Raw genomic sequence first — 27946 nt, forward strand, 5'->3', positions numbered from 1 at the left:
AAATAAAAAGAATACCAATGTTCAAATATATCACGTATGCATATAAACAAAAGAACATATAAACGTAATAAGCATGAGCCCAAAAGTAACCAAAAATTGGCCCACCAAAAGTGACCCATAATGCACGCCAAATAGCCTTATACAATCCTTAATATAATTATTTTTTTTTTTTTAAGGCATAGTGCACAAGTCCGGCCAATCGGATCTGGTCGGACCCACCTGTGGGTCCCAAAATAGGTTCAAATCAGATCAGGTCAGACTCAACCCACTGCAACTGGGTGTTGGTCCAACTGGTTTGATTCGAATCAGATCAGACCCAACAATCCATACCCAAATGCATGCATATGCGGTGGATCGGGTCTGGACCAGGCCCGATCCACACAACACCCGTACCTGACTTGGTTCAGTCCTTAAACAGGGTTTGACTGAACTGGGTGCGCTAGTTCCTATCACCCCAAATGCACCCACACCCAGTCTGATCCCTCATTGGACACCAAACCGACTTGGGTTGTTGGTGAAGTCAGTGCCCATTATACACTGGACCAAACCGATTCAGTGCATTACATCCGGACTGCCAAATAGCCAAACCGGTTTACCAAAAGAAATCGAGCCGATCTGTTGAAAGGCCGAATTGGCCTGCTGAATTACCGAGCTGGTCTGCAGAAAAGGCCAAACTGACCTGCTGAATGACCGAGCCAGTCTGTAGAAAAGGACGAACCAGCCTACTGAATGACTGAGTTAGTCTGCAGAGAAGACCGAACCAACCTGCTGAATGATCGAGTTAGTCTACTAAAAGGTTGAGTCAGACTGTTGAATGACCGAGCTAGTCTGCAGGAAAGGCTGAACCGACTCCGATAATTAGTTCATCACCTGAAGGCTGAGCTCGATCGACAATTCTTGCTGGCGGATGGCTAAGCATAATGTTAATCCTTGCCAACTCAAAACTGAATCATACCAAAGCATGTGACGGTCCTTAAAAGGCCGACAGAGATGGCCCCAAACCCTGATTAGCCAAATCTTTTCGGTGATGGTTGAGTTCGACCCTTGATGCCAGCGAAAGAACGGTAATGGGTCAGAGAGACCCTCAAACCCAGCAGCCCTTGGACTGGACGGTGGCGTGAGCTAACCGTCTGACGATCTGACAGGGTGAATCCCTGACCGACGAACTGAGAGGGCGGCCCTCTCGCTGGTGACCAAAACAAGAGAAACCCCTACTGTCCTCTGTCTTGCCGGTCGAAGAATGGAGAAGGACTCAGAGATGTCGCCAGACCCAAGATAGTCACCAACGGTGGTTGGGGAGAACCATATGCCTCAGACTACCGTCGGCCTCTAATAGGCGTGTCGCGACCTCCTGTCCAGCCAGAAAACATAAGAAAAGGGCCCAACGGCCCTTCCCGTCTGGCGGGCTAAATGGAGTAAACCCTTCACTACCCGATGGCATATCAACGATAAAAAAAATCAGGGAAGGGCCTAGACAACCCTTCCATCCGATCGACAAAGAAAGAAAAGGCCCAACGGCCCTCTTGTCTGGCAAGCTGAATGAGGTAAACCTTTTGCCGCACGACGATGATTTGGCGTTCATGATGGGTCATCATCGAAAAAATAGGAAAGAATACAAAATATATAAAACCATATTTTTTTAATGATTCAACGAGAACAGTGTCTTGCTCTGATACCAATTGTAGGAATTTAAATCCATCAAAATAACTTAAGAACCAATTTACATGTTCTTACTAAACCATTGAGATCAAAACTGAAATAGAACTTAATCCGAAAGCGTACATGAATCCATAAGCTCTCTGGTAGATCGTTGATGGGTATGATCTTTCAAAACCTATATACGTGGCCTTTTTCTTTTCTCTAAACCTAATGAAAGAGGGACTAAATTCTCTTTCTGATAATGGGGGTCTAAAGAGAGGATCAATATATAAGGTTTGGGGACTATAATATAATGTGATTAGAAGTCTGTCTTTAATTCAGCACATTATAGAATTGTAGACAAAACATGTTTCTCCATATAGTGTACCATACTATATGAGATATCAAATGGCTCAACCAGATTAGATCACATAAACCAGACCTTAACCTAAGACAGTCTTACAATATGTGGTTCAACGTATGTATGCCCACACGATTTTTCCAACACCACAATGACTAAACAAACTGAGCACTCCTTTTCCTCACAGAAAAGGAGCCCAAAATCCATGAGAACCCCCCACTTTGAACGAAAAGGGTTCCCGTGGGGGGGGGGGGGATTCCTTTTCCGCGAAAAGAAAAGGGCATGAGAGGGTGTGTGACACTCAAACACTCCCTTAAGGTGAGAAAGGACGAAGCACCCATTTACACATTGGATTTTTTTTCCATGGAAAAGGGTGCGTGCCACTCAAACTCTCCCTTGTTCAGTGTGGTTAAAAATCTTCTCATCTACTGGGACCAATGTCATGGTAAACCCTATATTGGTCTTGACCCTTTTGCATTTTCTGTAAGTGCTCACGCACAGGACTCCAACTTATGTCTAAACACTGAGCACCTTAGCATTGCCCCATTTTTTTTCTGGTGACGTCGCTAAAAACTGGGTCACTTAATGGGCCAGCCCCTCCTGCGAGGTAAACTCCAGGTGGGGTCACCGGCACCCAAGCCCTGGCGAAGCCCACCAGTTAAAGGCGCCCACACACCTGGTGGGAGTGGAACCTGGGATGAATCCGAACTGGAGGAAAACTCTTAGCACTGCACCAAGTTAATTGCCCTTAGAGGATGCATTGATCCCAACTTAGAGAATTCTCTCCATATGTTTTTATCATGGTTTTCAATATCGTCCATTCACACACATAACATAATGACCACTTCATAATGCCAATAATGGTGAGGTTTGAAGACTCAGATGGGGTGATGTAAAAGCATCACATTTTGACAAAAATGATAAGACTCAAGTTAGGCTGGTAAATGAACCCAGCTGCCCGTGGCTTGGCTAAGGTCAGGTAGCAGGAGGCTTGTTTGGGCTCATCAGGTGAGCTCAGTCAGTCGAACTATCATCAGCTCATTTAATATAAGCGAATTGATCTCAAACAGTGGGTGTTCAACTCAGCTTAGCTCATCTAGTCAAACATATATATATATGCATATACCATTTATGTAAAAAAACAAAGAACATGTTAACCAGTTGGATGGTATGCTTGTAGCCAACAGGTCAAGGGTTCCAAGCCCAATGAAAAGACCATTTTTTATTTAAATGAGCCGCCTCAGACTCGAGCTCAAACTGAGCTTGGCTGGCCCATGTCAGATAAGTCAGGCCCAAGCTCAGCTCATTTACCAGTCCTAAGACACTCATGCAGCCAATATCTCCATGAAAAACCATGAATAAACATCAAGTAGATTATCTGGATGAGTCTTTTGAAGAACATAATTTATTCAGATAGGGTGGTGAGGATCCAGCCTCTGGTAGAAAGATAACTGTCAGATACAGCAAAAATCAAAGGAAGACCAAGTCAGTACAAGAGTACCCAGCCTTGGAATGACTAACCAATGAAGAACGGTACCCGGCCACTTCATGAAAGCATAGAGTCTAACATCTTCCAGCACCTTCTGATGCAGCATGAGTGTAAGCAACACCAGCAACAGCCTAATATTAAGTCCCAATATTCCAACGTTCTGAGAGTTTCAATTCCTCTCTTTGGCCAATTCTTTCCATAGCAAAGGCCACAGAGAACCAACTGAATGTGCTGCAGATCATAGACATCTTGGGAAGGTGACATTACTTGAAAGTTGTTGCTAAGAAAAAAGAAGATATCTTCAATATGTTTACAGTAATTTGAAAGAAAATGAGAAGAAAATAACTGAAGATAAAAAAACATAATTGAATATTCACCCAAACCCACATTTTTATACAATAAAGTTACCAACCTCATATTCAAGAACCCTGTATGGTTGCCCACAATGCATGGTAATATTATGAGACAAAACTACCTGCCTCCAGACCAATTTACATGATCATGTATTTCAAAGACAAATCATATACTTCTGAGTTCCTTAAAAGTTAAGGGATCCTTTTCTTATTTCTTTTCTTTGTATTTCTTTCTCCTTTACTTTGACATGAGTACCAATATGCACTGGTAATTTCCCCATCCAGTTAGCTTCAAGGTGTTTCTGGTCATCCACCAAGAATTCATCATCCAGATACACTTTTCTCATGGACCTTTCATATGGTAGCACATCGGGCATCCAAGAACACCACAGCAGCAAAGACTGTTATGCTATCAAGAGGATACACGAAAATTTTCTTAATCCGTATCTTTGTCAGAGACCAGTTGCCTTGTTTGAAATATTCTTTACTAATCATCTTGTTGGTTATCAGATTCTCCATCCTCTTCTACACTGCCAATGTCTCGTAGCTTCTGATTAATGGTGAATACCCAGCTGTCACCCTCCTCTATCTCCCACTGTCTTTTCAGCTCATTGATAGCATTGGATGCAGCTTTTGCAACTGCAGGGTTGCTGTCCAGTGCTAATCTCTGCTAAGAGGCATGTAAATACAAGCCAAAAAGCAGATCAGACATCTAGCTTGATTTAAGAAGTGTCCTAACAGCAAGGGAGTTCAAACATGTATGGGACTGGAGATACAGCTGAAAACTTGTAGTCGGCTTACTCAGAATATCAAATCAAATGTGTTACCTGCAAGGCCCCCATGCCTGCATTGCCAAGAGTCCACATAGATGGTGCTGCTGCTAAGGCATTAGCCAGAGCTTGCCTGCAACATATAAACAGATGTCAAAATAAGCATGTAACAACGGAAGCCATGAAGAGCAAATCGACATAATCAAACATGTAGTAGGCTTTCAAAATGATCACATATTTCAATCTCAGGGAAAGGCTTTCAAAATGATTGCAGATTCAAGCTCAGAGAAGAATGTTCAGCATTTCATCCTAGAGTAGGCACAATCATTATTACAACCTAAATAGAAGTGTACTAATTATCCAATTGTACATTGTGTTTCTTTACAATGCCAACTTTATATACCGTCTATCCATTAGAGTGTAAGGTTCATTTTCAACATAATCATTTAAAAACCATTGCTTTGGGAAACGGTTTATTGTACCAACCTCTTTTGAAATTCCAACCTTTTAAAGAAATTATCTTACAAAAATTCAAGCCACTTTTGGAAGAACTTTTTCAAAATTTTGTTACTTTGTAATTAACTTTCTCAGACATAGTTCTCTTTCAAAAACAATTTACAACTAGCCTTTGAAATCTTGAAATAGAGTAAAATCCTTAGTTCAATTTCCATATCATTGATTTGAACAATACTTAAAAAAATAATCCTTGGTATAAACAATATTTTTAAACTTTACTGTACAAAAATCATCTACAAATCACTACCCACCAGAGCTTTAAGAGTCGAAGAATGTCCCTTTGTTACTACTAATGAGTCAAACACTTAATGTCGATCTTATTGGGCAACAATTACCAACAAGGGAAGGGTTCACTTATAACATTTCAGAACCCAAGAGGAGTTAAGACATGAGGCCAATATCCACAACAGGTAACACTTAATCCCATTAACCAGACCGAAGATCTATCCAATCCGAGTCCAATCCACTGGGTTAGTAGAATTCCAATGGCAAGTTTCTGGGCCATATACACTTAACACCTAACACTAGAGGTCTTCCTCGAAAGATACGTCAAGGGAACACTTAACTAGCCGGCAGTTCAATACATATACATTACAAAAGTGATTGAACATTCTTAAATTCACAAATGCTTTAATACTAAAAGCCATTTTAATTGGAAGTATATATACTTATAATCAATAAATCATAACCTTTTTTTAAATGAATAGTTCTTTGAGATAAAATGTATAATCATTTTTGAAATCATAGGTGTAAAAACACCATATTTTATTTTCTTTTTGAAATCATAGGTATGAATAGTGCTTTTAAAATAATAATTTTGAAAACCATAGGTGGCATGGGCATTTCCAATCTTGCTAAAAAATGTAATAAAGAATATCTTTACAATTAATTCCCATAAATTCAACAATTTAAGAAGAGTGAAAGATCTTTATCATTATAATTTGCAATAACAATCTGTAATGGTAGAAACATCTCTAATTATGAAAGGGCATGACTACTAAACTAATTTAACTCTAACTGGAATTAACAAATGTAAATTACTCCAATCATAAATAGAGAATTGAAACTTACACTTACTCTAAAATGTAAAAATAATCTCAATTTCGAATGGTAAATACTAACTCACTTCAAAATGTAATTTTCATAAAAATGGTAATTAACAACTTATTCTCACTATGGACGTTAAATCCTAACTTCAAGATAAATTTCTATTTACAAGTCATAAAGCAAACTCTAACTTCAAAATGACAAATAGCAATTGACCTTGAAACTCTCCCTCTCTAGTTGGGACAGCCTCTAAGAGCAACTCAAGTGATGGGGAGAGGGTCTCCACCCTCCCCTATTTATAGCCTCCCATACTTGCTAGCGTGTGGATACCTCACTTGCTATGTATTCTCTTAGTGTTTGGTGTACACATGGTCATGGACACTCAGCTACTTGAGGTGTTCATTCCTAGTTGCTTGCATTCATATGTTGACACCTAATAGGATGAGGTGTCAACTCTTGTTGATACCTAGCTACTTGGTGTGTCATTCTATTACATTGACATGTAGGGGACTGTAGTACTTGGGCTGAACCCTATCCAAATCCAAAATGGCACACTCAGATCCATATCCATTGTAGCCCTTGGTCATTTTTCCTTTGTGTCCATCTATATTACATGGACAATTATGACCTTAGGTTTGACTATTATAATTTATCTAAAATATCCGTCTCCTATAATTCCTGAACGACTATGACCATGGTTTGATTTTTCTAAGGAACCCAAGTTTGACTTTTATCTTATGCTAACCGGATCCAGATCCAATACTATCCTTTTTTCATATGAATTTGAAATCCGAATGTGAATTCCAATTTGAGTCAGATTCAATAAAGGCTACATCCAAACTGAATCTTTCATTTTTACATCCGTATGTGTGTAGATTTGTAACGTAGGATTGTAAATGGGCTGGGTCTGAGCTAATCCAGTGATGACTCCAATTTTCAATAAGTGGATCTAATTTTGTTTGTGGATCTTACACCAAACACATGATAGAGTTATGGATTCAGATGTGATCCAACCCCCTCTTGACACTGGATTTGCAAAAAGTAGGTCAAATATATTGGTTTTTTCATAGAATATGCAAAACGGGTTGGATCAGGTTGAGTTCTGAACATATTTATCTCCCCGTTTCTAACTCAGATCTGAGTAAATCACACACTACTCAATCTGAATCTGGATCATTTGATAAACAAGCCTGATTTTAATGGACATCTGTCCAAATTTCTTCACGCTTTGGGTTCATGAGGCCCTAACAGGCTCTGGATCTGGCCTGGGGGGCATGTGTTTTGGATCAGGGTGGGCACTGCTCACCTTGGCCCAAAACCTCCTGTGAGGGATTTTTGGGTCAGGGTGGGCACGTGCCCATCCTGGCCTCTACTTGGCTCCGCCCCTGGCCATAGAAAGTTTTAAATATTCATTAATACGGCAATCCAAACAAGCTAAGCATGGAAAAGGCTGAAGATGGCCGATAAGTAGCTTAAAAGATGGAAAATTGAAGGCATTTTGTAGCTTTATGCTAAATCATATGTTACAGTATTTAATTTCACTTCCTTGGGATCTATACATATACTAGAATTTTGATGAAAAACACAGCTATATGTTTATATGCTCTGATGGCTCTGTTAAATTGTAATTTATAAGACAATGTATTTTCTATATATATTTTATATATATAAAAGAAGATACATATACATATATATATTACATATATGTATATGTATTCATCTACTTGTATATATAAAATATATATTTCTTTATTGTATTGGCTGTAGGGGTATTTTAGTCATTTCTACATTTTACGCATATTCATGTTTTTGAATATGATTGGAATTCCTCCTTTTTATTTTTTTATTTTTGTAATTTTTTTCATTTCTTATTTTTGTTTTATTTATATAATGTTTTTGTACACAATCAGTGGCTGACTGTGTACAGTGTACAACAGTCAGCCATTGACTGTGTACACAGTTTTAAAAATATAAACGTTGGGCTGATTCCCAACGTCTCTAATAAGAGCGGTTGGGAATAGCCCAACGTCTCTTAAGTTTGCTTATAAATAAGGGTTATGTGAGCCCATTGTATGTATGTACGTTGTCTCCTTAAGCTTATAAACACTGTGCATTTATTGCACTTTCTTTGGTGTAAAGCTTATAAACACTATGCAATTATTGCACTTCTTTTGTGGTGTAAAGCTTATAAACACTGTGCATTTATTGTGTATTGAGTATTTGAAGTATCAAGTTATTTGAAAACTTGATTGTTTGCAAGGATTCTTCACATGGTATCAGAGCAAGGTTGGAGAAAAAAAAAGGATCTTGTGGATTCTCACTTTTTCAGGTACCTCGAAAAGCGTGCCCTCGATTTTTTGGGTGATTGAAGTGGATTCACTTGTTCATCCAATATTTTAGAACTCTTCTATCAAGAAAGGTCTAAAAATCCTTTGTGATACGTATTCTTTTTCATCATCTCTCCTCTCTAATGGGTGAAAAAGACTCTCATTTTTCTCTCGGCTTCAAACTCAATGGGTCCAACTATCACGTTTGGGTCGGAAACATGAAGGCTCATATTAAAGGAAAAGGGCTTTGGGGTTATATTCAAGGCTCAATTTCCAAACCGAAACCAAAGTTAACCTTGATGGAGAAAGGAAAAATAAAAATCCTTGAAGGCGAAGAAAGAGCCAAGGCTCTTGAAGACTACACCAAAAAGCATGAAGAATGGGAGATGAAGAATTTTAAAATTCTCTCATGGATTTTTTCATCCGTAGAAACAAGAATTAACGCCAATATTATCAAGTTTAAGAAGGCTTCTCAAGCGTGGGAGTACCTTGAGAAGATGTATACCTCTAGGGACATGTCTCATAAATATTACCTCCAAAAGAGAGCTCTAACTCTTCGTCAAGGGAAAATGACTACAAGAGAGTATTTTTCCGAACTCTCTTCTATTTGGGATGAGCTTGCTATGCTCGAACCCAAGTGGAGTGGAGAAGCCATAGAGCTTCGTTATAAACAATTAGAAGAAGATAGATTTTTTAATTTTTTGAATGAGCTTAGGCCTGAATTCGAACAAATCCGATCTTCTCTTTTATCCGCCTTCACTTCCCCCTCTCTTGAAGATGTAATTACTAAACTAAGTGGGGAAAAGACTCGTATGGGTATAAGCAAGAACAACCCAAGTGTTCTAGCTACACCTTCCTATAATGAAGAAAATAAAGGAGTTAATGTCGTCTCAAGACCGGGGAGCAACTTAAGGACCTACAAGCCTCCTCACTTCAAGAATCAAAATTCAAGTGGTCAAGGAGGGAAGAAGGATTATAGCAAGCTTTTATGTCATTTTTGTAAGGAACCGGGGCTTATCAAGCCTATTTGCCCAAAGTGGAAAAAGTTACTTGCCATGGCTACTACATCCCAACCTCAAAAGGAAGAATGCTCGTCATCTTCAAATGAAGCTCTTTCATTGCAACAAATCGTGGATGCACTTCAACCTCTTTTAAAAGGGGCTATTTCCGGAGCCGCCATGTCAACCTCTTCTCCTCTTGGTAAGACCTCTTGGCTTTTAGATTCAGGTGCTTCTTTTCACATGACCCTAAGTTTTAGTTCTTTTTTCGAATACTCAAAAAATCCCTCTCCATCTTTTGTTTCAACTGCGGATGGAACATCTCTTGAAGTAAAAGAAATAGGAAAATTTGAAAAACAAGGGTTCTTTATTCCAAAAATTAGATTTATACCCAAATTAAACTTAAATTTGCTTTCTGTTTCTCAACTCTCGGATCATGGGTGTGATATAAAGTTTTCATCTAACAAATGTTGGATACAGGATCACCGGTCCGGGAGATTGATTGGGGAAGGCTCTAGGAAGGGCGATCTATACTATGTCGATTCCCTTCAAATTCTAAAGAACCCGTTTTGTAATGTTGTCTAACAAAAGGATATTAATGTGTGGCACAAGAGACTTGGACATCCAAATATTGCAAAAATTTCTCATTTACCTTTTGTTAAAAGTCTATGTAAAAGTGATTTAACTTGTAATGACTGTATTCTTGGGAAAATGAAAAATTTGCCTTTTTGTGAAAGATCTATGTTTACAACAAGACCTTTTGAAATTATCCATTCGGATGTATGGGGACCGACACCCGTCCTATCAAAAGGAGGCTTTGCATATTATGTCATTTTTCTTGACGACTACACGAGATATTGTTGGATTTATTTTCTTAAACACAAATATGAAGTTTTCTCCATTTTTAAAACCTATCATATGATGATTAAAAATCAATTTAATGAGAATCTAAAAATTTTTAGAACTGACTCTGGTGGAGAATACCTTTCAAGTGAATTCAAAAATTATCTTGAAAGTCATGGTATTATTCACCAAAGATCTTGTCCCCAAACCCCTCAACAAAATGGATTAGCCGAAAGGAAGCATAGACATATAATAGAGACAACTCGAACATTACTTGTTTCTCAAAACATCCCAAAAGGTTTTTGGGCTGAAGCGACTTTAACATCTGTCTATCTGATAAATCGGCTACCTTCTAAAAACTTAAACAATATCTCGCCTTTTGAAAAATTGTATACCAAAGAACCCGACTATAGTCGGTTGAGAATTTTTAGTTGCAAATGTTTCGTTCTTACTGACAAGAATGACAAGCTTTCGCCAAAAGCCATTGCCTGCGCTTTTCTTGGATATTCTGAAACCCAAAAAGGGTTTCGTTGTTATGATATTGAGAATGACAAGCTATATGTTTCCAGAAATGTGAGTTTTCTGGAAAATGTTAATGGTTTTGAAAGGAGTGAACCCTTTGAAGAAAACATGGATTACTTCTTTTTATTTAAAATATAAGCACATGATGATGATAGTGATGACGATTTCATTCATAATGACGTCAATGATAAAGAAGATGGCTCTTCCCATCCACCTATCTACCAACATAGAAGTGAAGGAGCATTGAAAGATCCTATAACATATACCCATAGAGATAAAAACAGTTTTAGGAGTGCAATTGAAAAATTCAGTGAACCTAGTGGGTCCAATTCAACAAATGATGAAAACCTACGAATAACTGAGAGAAGTAGAAAGATGTCTTCTAGGTTTATTTCATATGATTCATTTACTCCTAAACATAGAGCCTGCCTTAGCGCCATTCATTCCTATATAGAACCCAAAAACTTCGAAGAAGCCAAAAAGAATAATGAATGGCTGAAAGCAATGGAATGTGAGCTTTCAGCTCTCAACAGGGTGAAGACTTGGGAGTTCCAAGATCTTCCTAAGGGTAAGAAAGCAATAGGATGTAGATGGGTATTTAAGATAAAAACTAAGAGTGATGGATCTCTTGAGAGATATAAGGCTCGATTAGTTACAAAGGGATATAATCAAGAATTCAGAATTGACTATGAAGAAACTTTTGCCCCTGTGGCCTAAATGGTCACTGTCCGATGTCTCATTACCGTTGCCTCAATCAACAAATGAAACATCTATCAAATGAATGTTAAAAAAGCCTTCTTAAATGGTGATCTGAATGAAGAGGTATATATGAATGATCTACCAGGAATGGAGACTCCCAAAGGAAAAGTGTTTCGTCTTCAAAAAGCACTTTATGGTTTAAAACAAGCCCCTAAGGCTTGGTATGATAGATTTAACTCTGTAATGTTAGAAAATGGTTTTTCTTCCTGTTTCACCGACACTGCCTTATTTGTTAGAAAAACCAATGCAGAGATTGTCATTCTGCTCTTATATGTAGATGATATGCTTATAACCGGAAGTGATTCTAAAGGGGTTAAAAGCATAAAATCAATTTTGAAGAATATGTTTGAAATGTCTGATTTGGGATTTCTAACTTATTTTTTGGGTATTGAAGTAACTTACTCTCATAGAGGGTATTTTTTATCTCAAACTAAGCTTGCTTCTGAGATTATTGACCGGTCAGGTATTACAGATGATAAGGTTTGTGAAACTCCTGCTATAGTAGGAGCCAAAATGAAGATTGATGATGGTATTCCTCTCTCCGATTCCACCCCCTACAGACAGTTTGTGGGATCTTTGATGTATCTGAGTGTTACTAGACCAAATATCTCTCATGCAGTTCATACTGCAAGTCAGTTCCAACATGCACCAACATCAGTTCACATGAGTGCCATCTTGCGGATTGTGAGATACATAAAAGGCACACTAAACAAGGGAGTATTCTTATCCTCTTCTTCTGAATTAAAATTAATTGCTTATACTGACTCTGATTGGAGAGGTGACCCAAATAACCGTCACTCCACCACTGGTTTTTGTGTGTTTTTAGGAGACTCGCTGATTTCATGGAGATGTAAGAAGCAGCAAAAAGTGTCTCTATCCTCAACAGAAGCTGAATATCGTGCCATGACGACTACTACCATGAAAATTGTATGGATTCATCAACTATTAGAAGACGTGGGGATCTCAATAGAAGGGCCCACCAAGCTATGCTGTGATAACAAGAGTGCAATATACATTGCCAAAAATCATACTTTTCATGAGCGGACTAAACACATTGAGATTGACTGTCACTATGTTCGGGAAGCGTATCTGAAAGGAGTTATAGATCTTCCATATGTAACTTCAGAATATCAGTTGGCAGATTTCTTCACCAAAGCTTTGTGTGCTCCACGGTTCAATTTCCTCCTTGGCAAACTTTCGGTCATCTTGCCCTAAGTTTGAGGAGGGGTGTTAAATTGTAATATATAAGACAATGTATTTTCTATATATATTTTATATATATAAAAGAAGATACATATACATATATATATATTTCATATATGTATATGTATTCATCTACTTGTATATATAAAATATATATTTCTTTATTGTATTGGCTGTAGGGGTATTTTAGTCATTTCTACATTTTACGCATATTCATGTTTTTGAATATGATTGTAATTCCTCCTTTTTATTTTTTTGCTTTTGTAATTTTTTTCATTTCTTATTTTTGTTTTTTTTATATAATGTTTTTGTACACAATCAGTGGCTGACTGTGTACAGTGTACAACAGTCAGCCATTGACTGTGTACACAGTTTTAAAAATATAAACGTTGGGCTGATTCCCAACGTCTCTAATAAGATAGAGCGGTTGGGAATAGCCCAACCTCTCTTAAGTTTGCTTATAAATAAGGGCTATGTGAGCCCATTGTATGTATGTATTAGAGTAAGGAGTTGTCTCCTTAAGCTTATAAACACTGTGCATTTATTGCACTTTCTTTGGTGTAAAGCTTATAAACACTGTGCAATTATTGCACTTCTTTTGTGGTGTAAAGCTTATAAACACTGTGCATTTATTGTGTATTGAGTATTTGAAGTATCAAGTTATTTGAAAACTTGATTGTTTGCAAGGATTCTTCACCGGCTTCCCATTGGAAAAAAAAACAAAAATAAAGATAAAACCTTTGGGACTCTTTCAGAGTGCTGGAGCTATATGATACTGTCAGCAAATTAAACCAATTTTACCAAGCAGTTTGAAGTTTTGATCACTGTGAAGTAAAGTTAAAATGAGCAAAGACAAACAAAAAAGTAGAACAAATAAAAACCAATACAACGTTACATACCTAGTACCAACATCAGGAGAACTAGAGCATTCAGCCAATAAAGAAACACTACTTTTTCCATCCATTGCATCAAGATCAATAAGAGTTGCCACTAACAATTCAAGCTGCATCCATAATAAGCCAAAAGCCAAGAAAATTATCACTTCCAAAACTATCAACTTGCTTTAAAATATTAACTTCTTTATCATCTGATCCTGGGTACGAACCTCATCTGGGTCAGTATAGTCAATTCCATCAGCTTCAGATAGTGCAGACGCCATGCTCAAATATGCTTCCTGTATAGCTTGAAATATCCAAAAATGAATATTTTTTCTTTACATAAAACACACCAAATCGTCCATATAAGTGGTAAGTGTTTGGAACCTGTATAGCAGTAATGCGATCAGAAGATATTTCTCCTGGAAAGAATTCCATAGCCCTGCCGTTCTTCTCAAGTATGATTTGTCCCATCATATTATCATTGTTATCTCTAAAGGCATCATCTTTTTTTGGACTAGGAAAGAGAAAAATAAAAAACTGTGTTTTTGATATATTAACTTCAATGCAAATGATTCCAAATCAAAACATTAGATACTTACAACTGGTACATTTGATTCAACATCATGTCATGAATGTTCTTGACAAACTGCATAAATGAAATAAAAATAATTTTTGAATCATGACTAAATAAGAACAGTGGCGAGTACAAGAAATACTAACTATGATCCCTAACTTTCTCATAGACATCCAAAATATGCTTTTCTTTTTGAAATTTTTTGGGTGTAAAGAAAGCTTTAAGGGTATTTATTGCTAGAGCATTGTGCTAAATATTCCACTCTTGAACTTAGCTGGGAGAAGAGAAAGAAGAATCTGTCCCACTCAGCCACCAAAATGTACCACACAAGGACAAATTCTAAGTAGATATTACTATCACAGTTAATTAACTGTAACATTTGATATATCATGAAAAGATACAACAAACATCACTCAGTAATAAATCAATGCATCATCTGCAGAAGCATGCGGGCAAAATCTATTAAAAGAGCATAGAGCCATTATATGAGAAAAAGGTAAACTGGTATCCAAAGCTGAGGTAGATGACCCATTGCAATGCAATGACATACGTCAGCCACTAATCAGAAATAACATGCAAGAGAAGATGCCACAGAAGAAAATAAAAGATTGTGTTGTATATTCACTTTGTTGTTTCACTTGTCATCCTGAGTTTCAAGAGATTCTTTGATCATATTGCAGCATCATAATGGTTTCTAGCATCTTAACCTGTTGGTTGTACACAGCATATTTCATTAAAGGACAATAGATGATGCTGATGGCTCTAAGACCACAACTGCGATTTATGATCATGAACTTCAGGAAAAATAAAGTTGCAAATTGGGTGACCTACAGTGCAAGCATACAGGCAGAGGCATCGCCTTTTCCCTTTGTGTGTGTGTACCAGAAATTTTGATTTTTCATCAAGTTTTAGTGTGATATGAGCTGTTGATCTCTAAAAACACATCTAAACATTTAGATAGTAGTTACCTGCAATGCCATAAAGGCATCTTCCATCGCACGTCTCCTAACAACAAAATCAGCCCGCCGCAGATCAGCCTTGCAAGACAATAAAATTTGAGTAATCCCAAAAGGAAAAAATGTTAACAGGACAAGGAAAAGATCTTGAGAATACAGATACATCACTATTATATGCAATAAATAACCATATATCTTTCATAGAAAGGGTCTCTACCATAGTTACCAGGAAGCGAAATGGATATGGGAAGCGATGTGTGCAGCGGAAGCGGGGAAGCAAATGTTAAAAAGTAGTATGAAGCATGAAGCGGGGATTCATTTCGGAAGTGGTTGTGGAAGCATATGAGAAGCAAAAAAGGAAACGAGGGGGAAACAAGTGGGAAGCGAGGGGAAAAAAAAAAAAATAAACATGAAAAATACAAAAAAAAAGGGGAGGCAAGGGGGAAGTGAAGGGAAATAAGAAGTGAGTGTGAATCGAAAGAGAAACGACCGAGAAACAAAATGGAAGCACGGGAAAGTGAGTGGAAGCACGCTTCCCCCAAATGGGAAGCGAGTTTCCCCCACGCTTCTCCTAAAAGGGGGAAGCATGATGCTTCACGCTTCAGAAGCACACTTCCCACCTTAAGGAGGCGCTTCCGGTAACTATGGTTTGTACTAAAAGAAATACAGACAGATCCAAAATTGAACTACTAGAAGATAATATTCAAGACGCATGCACAAAGAGAGGACCTTATACAATGACTCACACAAATTTGTTGTGGTTCAGTAAACATTCAACAACCGTGGGTCAGGGTAATCTCATTCTGTACATTAAACAAAAGCTGTACTCTATCTAGAAGATTTCACAATCCATGAACTGTAGTACTACTATAGATGTGCACACACTCATACTTTTATTTGCGAGTGAAACTTTTGATGGAAATGAAATTGTACAGAATTAAGAGATAGTAAGACACACACATGCATGCACAAAAAGGCATTTGAACACCTCACCATTGTTGGCAAGATCAAAGAGCTGACTTATCAACTCATAAACTGGGTCTGAATCACTACCAGATTCGGTTAATGGATAAGGTATGATTTGGTTTTTACCTAAACTCACACTTGAACCCGACCTGAATCCGGCAACATATCCAATCTGCGACTCAGGGTTCTAAATTATAATGTTTCAGAAAGAAGGAAAAATGCATTAACTAATACCAATTAAGGGTTCATTTCACAATCAATCGATTGAGGGCCAGGATTCATGCTAGAGCTGTTATGGTGCAGTAGCTGCACCACATTCTACTATGTGAAGTCGACTGAATCCTGAGTAAGGACTAATTGAGGGCCACGGGTTTCCTGAGGGAGCTGCTTTAATGTGCGAATTGATCAAGTGCCAGCATTTGTGAAGTCTCTGCTATGCAACACGAACCAATTTAGGACTAGGCAAGAGTGGACTTTGGGCTTTGGTGATGTGCCACGTTGCTTGGATGGCTGGGTGGGCTCCACGTAAAGTGCTCTTTTGCTTCAACTTCTTTTACCTCTATAATTTAGTTTTTGGTACTTGTAAACGTGTGTTTTCTTCCATTTTTATGAATAAATTTGTAGTTTTGAAAATATCATTATATTTTAAGAAGAAAAACCTGGGTTAACCAAGGCATCCAATTTGGCTCAGCAAGTCGCAAGTTGAGGGTCAATCAGTTTCTGCCTGAGTTACTGGGTTATCCAACTATGCACCTCACTTAGGGCTGTACACGAGCAAGGCTCGAGCCAAGCTTGGGCTGGAATGGTTCAGTTGGATAAAAAAAAATTGGTGTTCGCTTGGACACCCTCTGTTCACAACCGGCTTGATCTTGGCTCAGCTCAGCTGAACTAAAGTACTTTAATATAATTTTTTTTTGAAATAAATAAGGATGGGATTTGAACTCAACACCTCCGAAGTAATTGCCCAACAACTAAACAATTAAGGTAATACATGTCTTCTTATTCCATTAAGAGAATTACACATGAAAACTGATGCCCCATATAAGCATATGAACCAAGCCTAAGCGAGCTTAACCGAGCTCAATTGTCTGTTCAAACTCGGCTCATTTATGTGAACCAAGCTTGAGCCCTTGTTCAAGCTCGACTCATATATTTTCTTGAACAAGTTCAAATAGAGCTTAAACGGGCAGAGCCTGAGCTAGCTCGGTTCATTGTGCAGCCCTAACCTCACTGGTCCTGAGATATGACTGAGTTACAAGCCATGATCCATGACCCTGGTAACCATGCCCTAGGCATTCCTGGGCATCTGCTCAACTTGGAAAAGAAAAGGCTAAGTACCTTCATGTGCTCCTTAAGGAAAAATGACTTAATCCAGGGGAAAATAATAACAACCCTTATGATTATGACACCAAAGCCAAAGGGGTAAGTGCCATTACAAACTTATTTTAAATCTTTGCAAACGTCTTACAGCTAGTGACTATCAAGGGAAGGAGACAAGAAATCTTCAAAATTAGACATGAAAATTTTATTGTTTAAAATATCATATTTCTAGATCATGAATGAATTGGAGTATACCTAGCTTGTCTAATATTTTATCAGCCGTAAACTTCTAGACCAATAAAACAATTCTAAAAATATGTTTGGATCTCACCTCCAATTGACCATGATATTATTAAACATATATATATATATATATATATATATATAATGAGACGAAGGCTATTGTTCATGTAGAAGAATAAAAAGCTCACTCAAAACAGATTTATTAGATTAGTGATGATGAATGATAAGATCTTTTCAAGGTACTTGATCATTTCTAAAATGAAATGGAGGTCTTTCAAGTTACAATCAACAAGATGTTTCATTATACTTGGATTTTTTTGTCAAACTGAAGAATATAGTAGAACTAGGCATTAATAGAAGGAACTAAAGAAAATGAGCATATGATATGATTGGAATGTTAATGAATTGAACTATCTAGCATTTTGAGTTGTTGAATTGTAGGTCACACCCTTATTGTCAAATAGAGTATGATCTATGTCACATGGGTGCGGGTGCAGGGATGCGGCACTTTAAAAAAACATGTGTGCAGGGGTGCGGGAAAAGAAAAAATCGGACCGGGGTCGGATTCGGATCCGACCCGGATCCAAACCCGTGCTTATTTAAAGCATGCAGGGTAGGGTTTCTCATTCGAGAAACCCTCCCTTACGCGGAAGCAGATCAGGTCATGCTGAACATGAGCGTATTTGCTCATGCACACATCGTGGCCGTCTGTTTGCATTTTGGATGAATGCCACGTGGTTTGTTGACTTTTTAGTTTTTTAAAATGCAAATCGGATGGCCACGATGTCGGCATGAGCAAAAACGCTCATGTTTAGCATGACCTGATCTACTTCTCCCTCCCCACACTGCTCACTCTCTCGCCTCGCTCGCCTTCTCCCCCCGCTGCAGGCTCCCTCTCTCCTGTTTGTTTTCCGATCACCTGACGTCGGCAAGCCCCACGTCCGGCGAGCCACCCAATGCCAGTCCTTCCTGTGCCAATGATGCGCCCTCTGGCCCCCTTTCAGGTGAGCTCCCTCTCGCTTCTCTCTTTCCTCGTTGTCTTCTTCTTCTTCAGGCGAGCCTCCCTCGACGTCGTGATTTTTATTTTTATTTTTACATAGGGTCGGGTTGACCGCACGCGCACCCGCATCGCGTCGACGCGGGTGCGACACTTGGTTAGCCGAATCCCTGTGACATAGAGTATGATATATTCTTACAAACATTATAAACATTATTAATTTATATGCATAAGATTACTTATGCTTAGAAGGGAGGAAAATCTAGGGATCTTGAAGCTAGGTTTAAATTGGAATATAAAGCAGATCTTCTCAAAATTTAGACAAAGGCCTGTGTTCCTTTAATATATCTTCAAACAAACTTCCAAACGTGCTACCCATGCATCATGCGTGTAATACAATACTTGATGGGCAGCATAAAAAGTATCAGGCCTAATAAATGTTAAATATAGTAAAACACCATCAATACTTCTAAACTCCTAGGTTCCAAACATCACTCTGAACAAAACTGATCAAACAATACCTTCTTACTCAAGTCATTTCATAAACCACACAAAGCGACCAAGTCTCATGCCCTATAGTAACAGCATAACTGAATCATAAGGAAATCTTTTCCACATCAAACAAAACAATGTCTATGTAAATATGCAGGGGATAAGAGTTCATTAACACAAATAAGAGAGCATAAAATTTCCATAAGGCTAGAGAAATTGCAGAATGAAGAATAAGAGTTTCAGCTACAGTAAACTGCTAAGAGTAATAAGTAAAAAGGGTTATCAGAAAAGAAATATAACCTCTAGAGCCCCATCACTCCAATGTTGATCTGCCACCAGTTTCAATTTAACTTGAGTTTCGTCTTTAAAAATCTAGTTGAGAAGACGAGTGCAACACAATGTTAACCATGTGAAGATAGACAACTTGATCAAGAATTTAGATGCGTGTCATATCAAGCTTACTTTAGCCATATGTTGCAGGCGAGCAGCTCTTATCTTCACACTATGATCAATCTTATCAGTATCCTCCCGTGCTCGAGCTGCATGTTATTACACTCTTATTTGAAAAAGATTACACTAAAATACACAAAGTACATGAACATCTGTCTGTCTGCATATTTGTGTCTGTGAGTGTGCTTATTTCTTTACATGGACAAGTATTTATGAGCAGCAAGCCTCAAGGATGGTTCTCAATAAAACAACCCTACTACTTCATTTGTAAATAAGCTAAAAGTGCGCTACAAAAGAACCATCATAGGAATCAATGACTTCCATAAAGTCCCCTTCTGAAAGAACCACAATGAGCAAACAATGACATCCCAATAAAAGGAACATAAATGACTAGTCCAAACCAATGTACAACTTTCTTTATTATAAACAGTGACTAAGAAGCTCATGTTATTACATGCATCTAATTCAAAAATATTAATTGCCAGCACTCACCATCAAGCTTCAGGAACTCCAAACCAAGAATAGCGACATCCTGGCGAGCACGATTGTTCAGCCTTGTTATTCCACTGGAGAAGATGTCAGCTGACTTATAAGTGGTCTCTCCATTTAGTATAAAGTATAAACCAACAGAGAGAGAGAGAGAGAGAGAGAGAGAGAGAGAGAGAGAGAGAGAGAGAGAGAGAGAGAGAGAGAGAGAGAGAGAGAGAGAGAGAGAGCATAACTTCTGTTCACCATAACTTTATGTGTGGTCATTTCAAACATTGATTCTGACCACGATGGTCATATTGTAATTTCAAAAAAAATGAAACATTATTACCTGTACTTTGGAAATGCATAGTGGCTTGTCATATGTTTCTCTTTTTGAAAATTACTAGGATACCTATGCGACAAACTAAAGAGTGGAACAACATGTCATTATAAAATTTGTGAGGAATAAAATCTTGAGATGAACTTGTTCACCGTCATGGAAGACAATAGCTCAAATCGCCTAGAGTTCAACCTACCGTGAAAGCAAGATCATGTCATTGCGAGCTCTTTCATTTACATATTTAGCATCACTGCAGGCATATTTGCAAGCTTCTGCTAAGCCGATGCTTACATTAGTGGAATTGTCATGAGGCCTTCCAGAATGGTCAGCAAATAGAGACTCTATCAACTCTCCTGCTTCCCCGTCTCTACTCTGGGAACTGTTACAGAAACAGAGACCTTTGAGATAAGACACATATCACCCTGATTAAGATATAAATCATCATATGATTAAAATCTGGACAAAAAATGTCAAAAGAAAAGTGCACACTTGACTATCAAACAACCCTGTCAATTGAAATTCTGCATTTTAGCATGAGAAGCAATTAAATGCAACTATATATTTTTAGTGACACTAATATCACTCCACTAATATTATAATCAAATGGGATGCTTCATTTTGGCATAAGGCTTAACTCTATTATACCACTATGTGGTTGTTACATGTTAGGATTGCAGATAAAATGATAACAGAAAGTTGCAACGTTACAGCACATGGAAGAGGGAATATAAGGTAACATGGAATGAAAGGTTTGCATAGTTTGTTACTTCAGCTACACAAGAAGAAGTTGCATTGAATCGAGAAAGTTCCAGTCAGTTCATAATTGCATAAACGGAGTCAAAGTAGTTGCTGCAGAGCAGAATGCCTTATGCAGTTCAAAGGGAAATGGCAACAAACCCAGATACAAAGGCTAGGAGTATGCACGAAACTAAGTCATTGACTGGTGGCAGACCAATGCAAGACCTATCAAATTTCTTTGGCTACAAAATGCATTCTGATAATTATTATAAAATTCAGCAAGACAATACTATGCCATGAAACAAGAACAGCAACAAAAATATAATTAAATAGCCAGAGAAAGAAGTAGCAAACCAAATGCTATTCAAATCAAAATACATAAAAGCACCAAGAAAACTGAAACATGAGGGCTAACAAATTAACAAGCATGGTACGTCAAAGAAACAGATTTCTTTATAGTGAACCTCTCACATTAACCAACAAGTCAGGAAGTGTATTACCAAGAGTTTGTAATTTCTAAAAACCAGTTAATAAAGAAAAATGAAAGGAAATCATTTTTTTCCGTAATCAGCTAGTGACTTTTCTATTTCTCTTTTAATGACAGGTTGATTCTTCTCCCTTATTTGAGAATAGGTATATTTAGATTAACGTTAATAGATAACTTCATGGAAAAATCTAAAATCTAGGTTTCTTTTCCTTAGCTCTTTATTTTTTATTTCCTTCATAGCACTAAACTTTTGTCATCATTTTTATATTTATTCTACTTCAAAACAATTTTTTTCTTTCACTCTTTTATTAGTCCTTTTTGTTATTTATCCCCCTTTCCTTGTTCTTTTATGCAATAGATATCTTCTTGCTTCTCTCATGCAGCAAGTGGAAACAAAGTTCTGGTTGTTGCAGTTACTGGAGTAATCATGATAGTTTCCATTAACATTTGATGTTGGCATGTATTTCTTCAGTCAGTGGTCAGTTTCTTTTAAATAAAAAGAAAAGAGCATTTCAAATGCTAAGACTCTTACAAATACGTCTTGTTTTCCATGGAAAAATCTATCACCAGTTTACTTTTTAATGAAAATCTCAATCTAATGCTAGTTTTCCAAATGTACCCCTACATATTTTCTCTTCCATGGATCTGAATTAAACAATATGCTGGTTTTCTGTATGCTGATTATCTACTTCTATAAATTGCATGCTATATTGTTTAACTACAGATCTTATATTATTCATTATCAGGAGTGGGTGCAGGATGGAACCATTTTCCAATGAAAAGAATTTGGAATCCTAAGTCCCATTCAAGTCTGCTTCATTTTCTACAAGAAAATCTGCCACCACTAGTCTATTTTTCTGAATCCAAATCTCAATACAGCATTGTTTTTCAGATGAAGTTTTTCTCTGATCATAAATTACTTCTATAAATTGGGTACAATATTTTTTATTTGCAGATATTATAACTCATGTATGATCATTTGTTACTATCAAGATAATGTGCAGGATTGACTACATACATGTAGGACCTGCTCATATGAAAAATATTCAATTATACCATGCATGTGCATGTCATATTTTTGAGTTATTTGGTGAACATAATCACATATACATCAGTTTTTACTGTGGAAGTATCTGACAGCTGCAATGACTAATGAGCTAGGATAAGGCAACACATGCTGCATGTGCATAATACCCCTAAGTTAATGCTAATCTCCTATTACCAGGAAAAACCATAAGCCCAAGTAAGCACCACACGCCAATAGAGTCAATGGTTGTAATAATCTACATGCTCTTGTCACTAAGTGTGATAGAAGGGCTACATACCATACTGTAATTAACCAACTCCAACGGGCATGCATATCTACAAGCATTGCAACAAAATTTAAAATTCACTTGCTAAGTAGACCACAATGAGTGTGTTATTATGTTTAGTCTTCATTGTGTGTTTCAGTAAATCTACTATATACAAATGAAGTTAAGTATAAATTATGGCTAAAAACATATTTCCTGAAACTAGAATTTTTAATTTTGGTTTTGTAGATACATTAGCAGATGTGTGTCTGAGAGAGAGAGAGAGAGAGAGAGAGAGAGAGAGAGAGAGAGAGAGAGAGAGAGAGAGAGAGAGAGAGAGAGAGAGAGAGAGAGAGAGAGAGAGAGAGAGTTTAAAATTCAATTAGAAGTGGTAAACTGATAATTTCACATTTGTTACTAATTAATGATAAATTTGAATATTATATGACAAATATCTGCATATTTAGAAGCCCTAATACACTTCCAATTTAATTACAGATAGATTAGATGCAAGTTTCAGAATAAACCTCAGCTTTCTTATCAAAAAAGAAAAGTGAAAAAAAGGTTCTAGGATTCTAGTTTGCATGTAGGTGGAGAGGCTTCAACTATACTCCTAATTTTCAGTGAAAAATAAGGATTTCCTTAGTCTACAAATACAAGTACCATCCTAGGGAGGAGCAATCAAGAGAGATATCCTAGCAAAGCTCAAGTCTCAAGTTTCATTTCCTTAGTCTACAAATACAAGTACCATTTCTTGAGAGGAGCAATTAAGAGAGATAGCGCTATGCAAGCTTAAATCTCCAGTTTTATTCAGGACACTTCTTGGGTAAAGGCATGGGGTCAAGTATGCTAGCTGAGTAGATAAATGTTGGTTTTCAGTTTTCTGAATCAACATATCCAACTCAAAACATCCAAGTGCATCAGATTCTCTGTCAGGAACATTTATCTCTATGCATGTGTGTGTTTTCGCATCTGTATCTGTATGCATTTTTTCTCATGTGTATGCAAATGCTTTTATTTACAGCACAGTTAACCTGCAATCTAAAGCATGGTGTAGCATACCTTTGACTGCTTGAATAATCTCCAGAATCTTGAAGACATTCACAGGCTTCAGTCTCATGAACACTTGGGGCCCCACATAGAACACTAAATTTTTGAACAAAAGAAGAATTATGAAGCTTGCCACGTATGCTCCATGCTATCTCACAGGAGGATCTCAGTTTTGCACCAAAGTGTGTGCTAAGCCTTCTGAACTCAAGTTTCTGGCTTGCATAGTGTACTCCACTTTTATGGGAAGAGTTGGTGATAGAGAAAAATATTCCACATGGATTAGCAAGATTCAAGATATCAGTGGCCATCAGCTACAGAGGTATCAGTGACGATCACTATGACATCTTTCTGTGCCCAAAAAAAAAAGAGTACAGGAATGGATCATCTCTCTCACTACCACTTCACAAACACTGGAGAAAATTTCAGTTTACACCCCTTTTAGCCATTTGTTGTGCTGCAACCTCCTTATATTAGTAATGGTACATTACAGGACATAGTCGCATAGCTACGGTTCTAGGAAAACCAACGTACTCACAACATAACTGTAACTGATCAGGCAATGAAACACACTATGTTCTTGATGCCAAAGCAATCAAGTATTACTAAAATATCCATTGATAAATTTCACCAAATGATGTTCACAAGGAAAAGATCTAGATGAGGTAGCAACATTCAAATTGACAAAAACATGTGCATACATAATCTGTAAGTAGTTTTCATATAACAAGCATAGATAAGACACAGATGTATGGGGAAACACACATGTATGTGTGTATGTGAAGCATCCAATTTTATTACAAAGTCAAGATTTTCTATAAAGAAGACAGGAATTTGGAATAGTAATTTGGAAATGCTAAAATATTAAGAAAGGTAACAATTACCAACTTTAAGTTACCAAACCTAAGTTGCCTTTGTACAGCTGCCAGATATACATGACAAGCCTTGGTCCACCAAAATAGATCAAGTCAAATATTTGTCTTGTGTGTGTGTGTGTGTGTGTCTGTGTGCATGTGATCTAGGAATGGCTCATATAATAACAATTATAACAATAATGGTGATTGTCTTCATTTATATACACATAGACTTCTCTTGTTGTATAAAAATCAGCAATCCAATGGGTCAGCTCAGTAACTCGGCCAGATCAGCCTGTAGCTCAACTACCATGACTCCTGCAAGTTCCAGCAAAATTTGAGTTGACCAAGATAGGTGATGATCCTGTTTAACTCGGTTGAGTCACTGGGTTAACTGACCTGGTTTCTAAACGTTGTTCATGATTTCTAGGTTATAGGTATTGGGGGGAGGGGGTTGTTGCGCTTTACATCCTGGACCAGCGAGACTCTGAGAACAAACATTTCAGACCAAAATGAGATGGATTTTCGTCACTCATCAAGTGATTATTATTTTAAATATGTTCTAATTTTTCAACATAAAATGTAGATCCCATGCTTTATTGGCAGGGTGGTAGCTATTGGCAAGTAGTCAAGTACCTTTTTGTGCACTTGTATAACTTTAATTCAGGCAGTTACTCCAACCATGGCTGTAATGAGAAACTCGGTAAATTTATTATCACATTCTTGGTTCTGCACTTGATTGATTACTTCTAATGTCACTACTTAATAAAGCTACCTAAATTGTTACATTTATAGGATTCTTTTGGAACAAAACACCACCCATGTTTTTATTTTTCAAATACGCCTTTCCAATGGACGAGAAGCTATGGTTAACAAGATTTTAGGCACACCACATATCTCCCATGAACAACCGGATTCATAAAAAAATGTAGGAATTCCTGAACTGCTTATACACAACATGACACAATATCAATATGTTACATTAGTATTGACAATAAATATGTAAGTGGTGACTCCATTACTAGACAAACTCGATGGAAATCAGGAACCACCAAACTCTCACAAACATTTCCCAAAAACCAAACCATGACCAAGAATCATAAAGATCATCTGACCCCCCAAAGGCACAAACTCAAGAAACCACCAAACCATTAGATTAAAAAGCCCCACAACCACCCTCTATTTCAATTTTTTCCACAGACACACCAAACACATCGAATCAACCGGTGGGTTCATTTTTGAGATGCATTACACACAAATTCGTCGATCAACCTCACAATTCTACACAACAAATTCTGGGCCATGGAATGGATCGAGGAGCTAAAAACATTTCTAATGCCAACAACTGCTTACTCTGTAAGCTCAAAGCTTCTTAAGAAGCACCACATCATAGCTGACCGACAACCCATTTGGGAGAATTAGTCTTTTGCATCGGTCATGAAAAAAACAATTGGAGCTCATTGAAGTGTCAAGGAGAGTAGGCTAAGAATGAGCATTTATCTACATATTAGACGACTGAACGAAGACGTAAAAAACAAAGAAAAAACACAATTGAAGATTCCATCGTTTCAAACTTGTGTACACAGAGAGAAAATACATCACCATGGAAGACCAACTATCAGAAATAAGAAGAGAAGCCCAAAAACCAACAAGAACAGACAGAAAAGGGGGAAAGGTGAAGTGGGTACCTGCAGAATGTGGAGATAGGCTTACCCACTAGAGGCTTCCGAACAGTGCAAGAGAAGGTGGCTGTAAAGAAGGGGAGTTTTATTATGGGAGGGGACCGTTAGATAACGTGGAAGGATTCGATAAGGGGGTTAAGTATGGAAAAAGTGAAATGGAAGAGAGTGGTGGCCATGAAAGGGAGAGAGGAGACATAGGCCACAATCTCATTACATGGTCCACTTGTTGCCAACTGTGCTCGGAGAAGGATAATAAGCTGGTAATAGTGCGTGCATGTTCAATATGTCACAGTGACACGCCACGGTTATGTGCGTTGTGTTCGCATATGTGGACATGAATCCAACTCTTTTAGGTAGCGTTTGATTCTGTGAACACAAAGCCTAGGACACAAGCGTCGTAACTAGGGATGTCGATGAAACCGAATTTGTCCAATATCAGACCAAATTCCATTCTGTTTAGTTGCGTTTGGTAATCGAATACACGGATATAGTTATGATTTTTTGCGACCAAATCTGACAAATATCCGAATTTTACATGTAAAAAAGCTGATTAGGTATGAGCTTTTCACCATCCAAATCTGTTTAGCCAATATTCGATTGGTTGAATATGGTATTGGCCAAATATGATCCGAATCCAAACCATTTACATCCCCCTTTTTCCTTTTTAGACAGGCAAGCTGGGGTTAGGCAGACCCCCCTACCAGTTCATTAATAAAAAAAATCAATTTACAGTGATCTTCCTAAAGGGAAGCTAATTCTTAGAATACCAGGCATAATTCTCAAGAGATAAACCCCTAAAATAAAAGTCCAAGACCCAAGTACAATAGTACTGCCTCTGATTTTTATTAATGGCTCTGGATCTAAGATCAAGAGATCCAAGACCCATTACAGGTTTCCCCCATTAAATTTTCTAAAGTTCTACGACCCTCAGTTTTAGGGGTGGGATCACATCCTCTTTATCCGAGCAAGAAGGATCTCTATCCACTACATTAAGCATATCTAATCCATCAACCTGAGAATGTCTTCTAACTTTGGATGCTTCATTTAACAAAGTATCAAACCCTTCCTTATCAGGTGCCTTGAAAATCTGTCCCATTTCCAAGGAAGAAAGATCTGAATTTAGAGTCTGAAATAAGAGAAACCCTTGCCACTTCAGCTGCACCATCTTGGGTCCTCGTTAGAAAGAAAACCATGTTCATGATGTGAACCGACACCTAATGGCCGATGATCCATCTTGGCAACATCCAAACTTTCCTGATTATCCTTCCCTTGGGAGATGTCCAAATTAACAGACCAATGTTCTGACCTCGAGTTTATTTTCTGAATATCATGAATT

General features: G+C 37.6%; 1 protein-coding gene across 1 annotated transcript; it reads right to left on the minus strand.

The window, feature by feature from the left end:
* Window positions 1-3388: 3388 nt before the first annotated feature.
* On the minus strand, window positions 3389-26694 carry LOC149815758 (senescence-associated family protein). Its single transcript, XM_089989462.1, has 14 exons — window positions 26617-26694; window positions 24090-24311; window positions 20707-20889; window positions 20520-20594; window positions 20195-20268; window positions 19715-19791; window positions 19553-19624; window positions 15247-15315; window positions 14304-14350; window positions 14089-14218; window positions 13932-14000; window positions 13726-13829; window positions 4669-4744; window positions 3389-4511 (listed from the first exon to the last, which is right to left on the minus strand). The coding sequence occupies exons 3-14, from the start codon at window positions 20721-20723 to the stop codon at window positions 4329-4331; spliced, it is 993 nt and encodes a 330-aa protein (XP_089845588.1). The 5' UTR covers window positions 20724-20889; window positions 24090-24311; window positions 26617-26694; the 3' UTR covers window positions 3389-4328.
* Window positions 26695-27946: the final 1252 nt, after the last annotated feature.

The sequence above is a fragment of the Nuphar pumila genome, chromosome 15 (genome assembly GCF_984573655.1).
Source record: "Nuphar pumila chromosome 15, dmNupPumi1.hap1.1, whole genome shotgun sequence".
Lineage (NCBI taxonomy): Eukaryota > Viridiplantae > Streptophyta > Magnoliopsida > Nymphaeales > Nymphaeaceae > Nuphar > Nuphar pumila.

What these genes read in the sequence shown, in the direction of transcription:
- LOC149815758 (XM_089989462.1), bottom strand. An exon ending in TATGCATTTCCAAAGTACAG is followed by an intron (nt 20,269 to 20,519) that starts GTAATAATGTTT and finishes CATCTTCTCCAG; the next exon opens with TGGAATAACAAGGCTGAACA. An exon ending in GGAGTTCCTGAAGCTTGATG is followed by an intron (nt 19,792 to 20,194) that starts GTGAGTGCTGGC and finishes AATAACATGCAG; the next exon opens with CTCGAGCACGGGAGGATACT.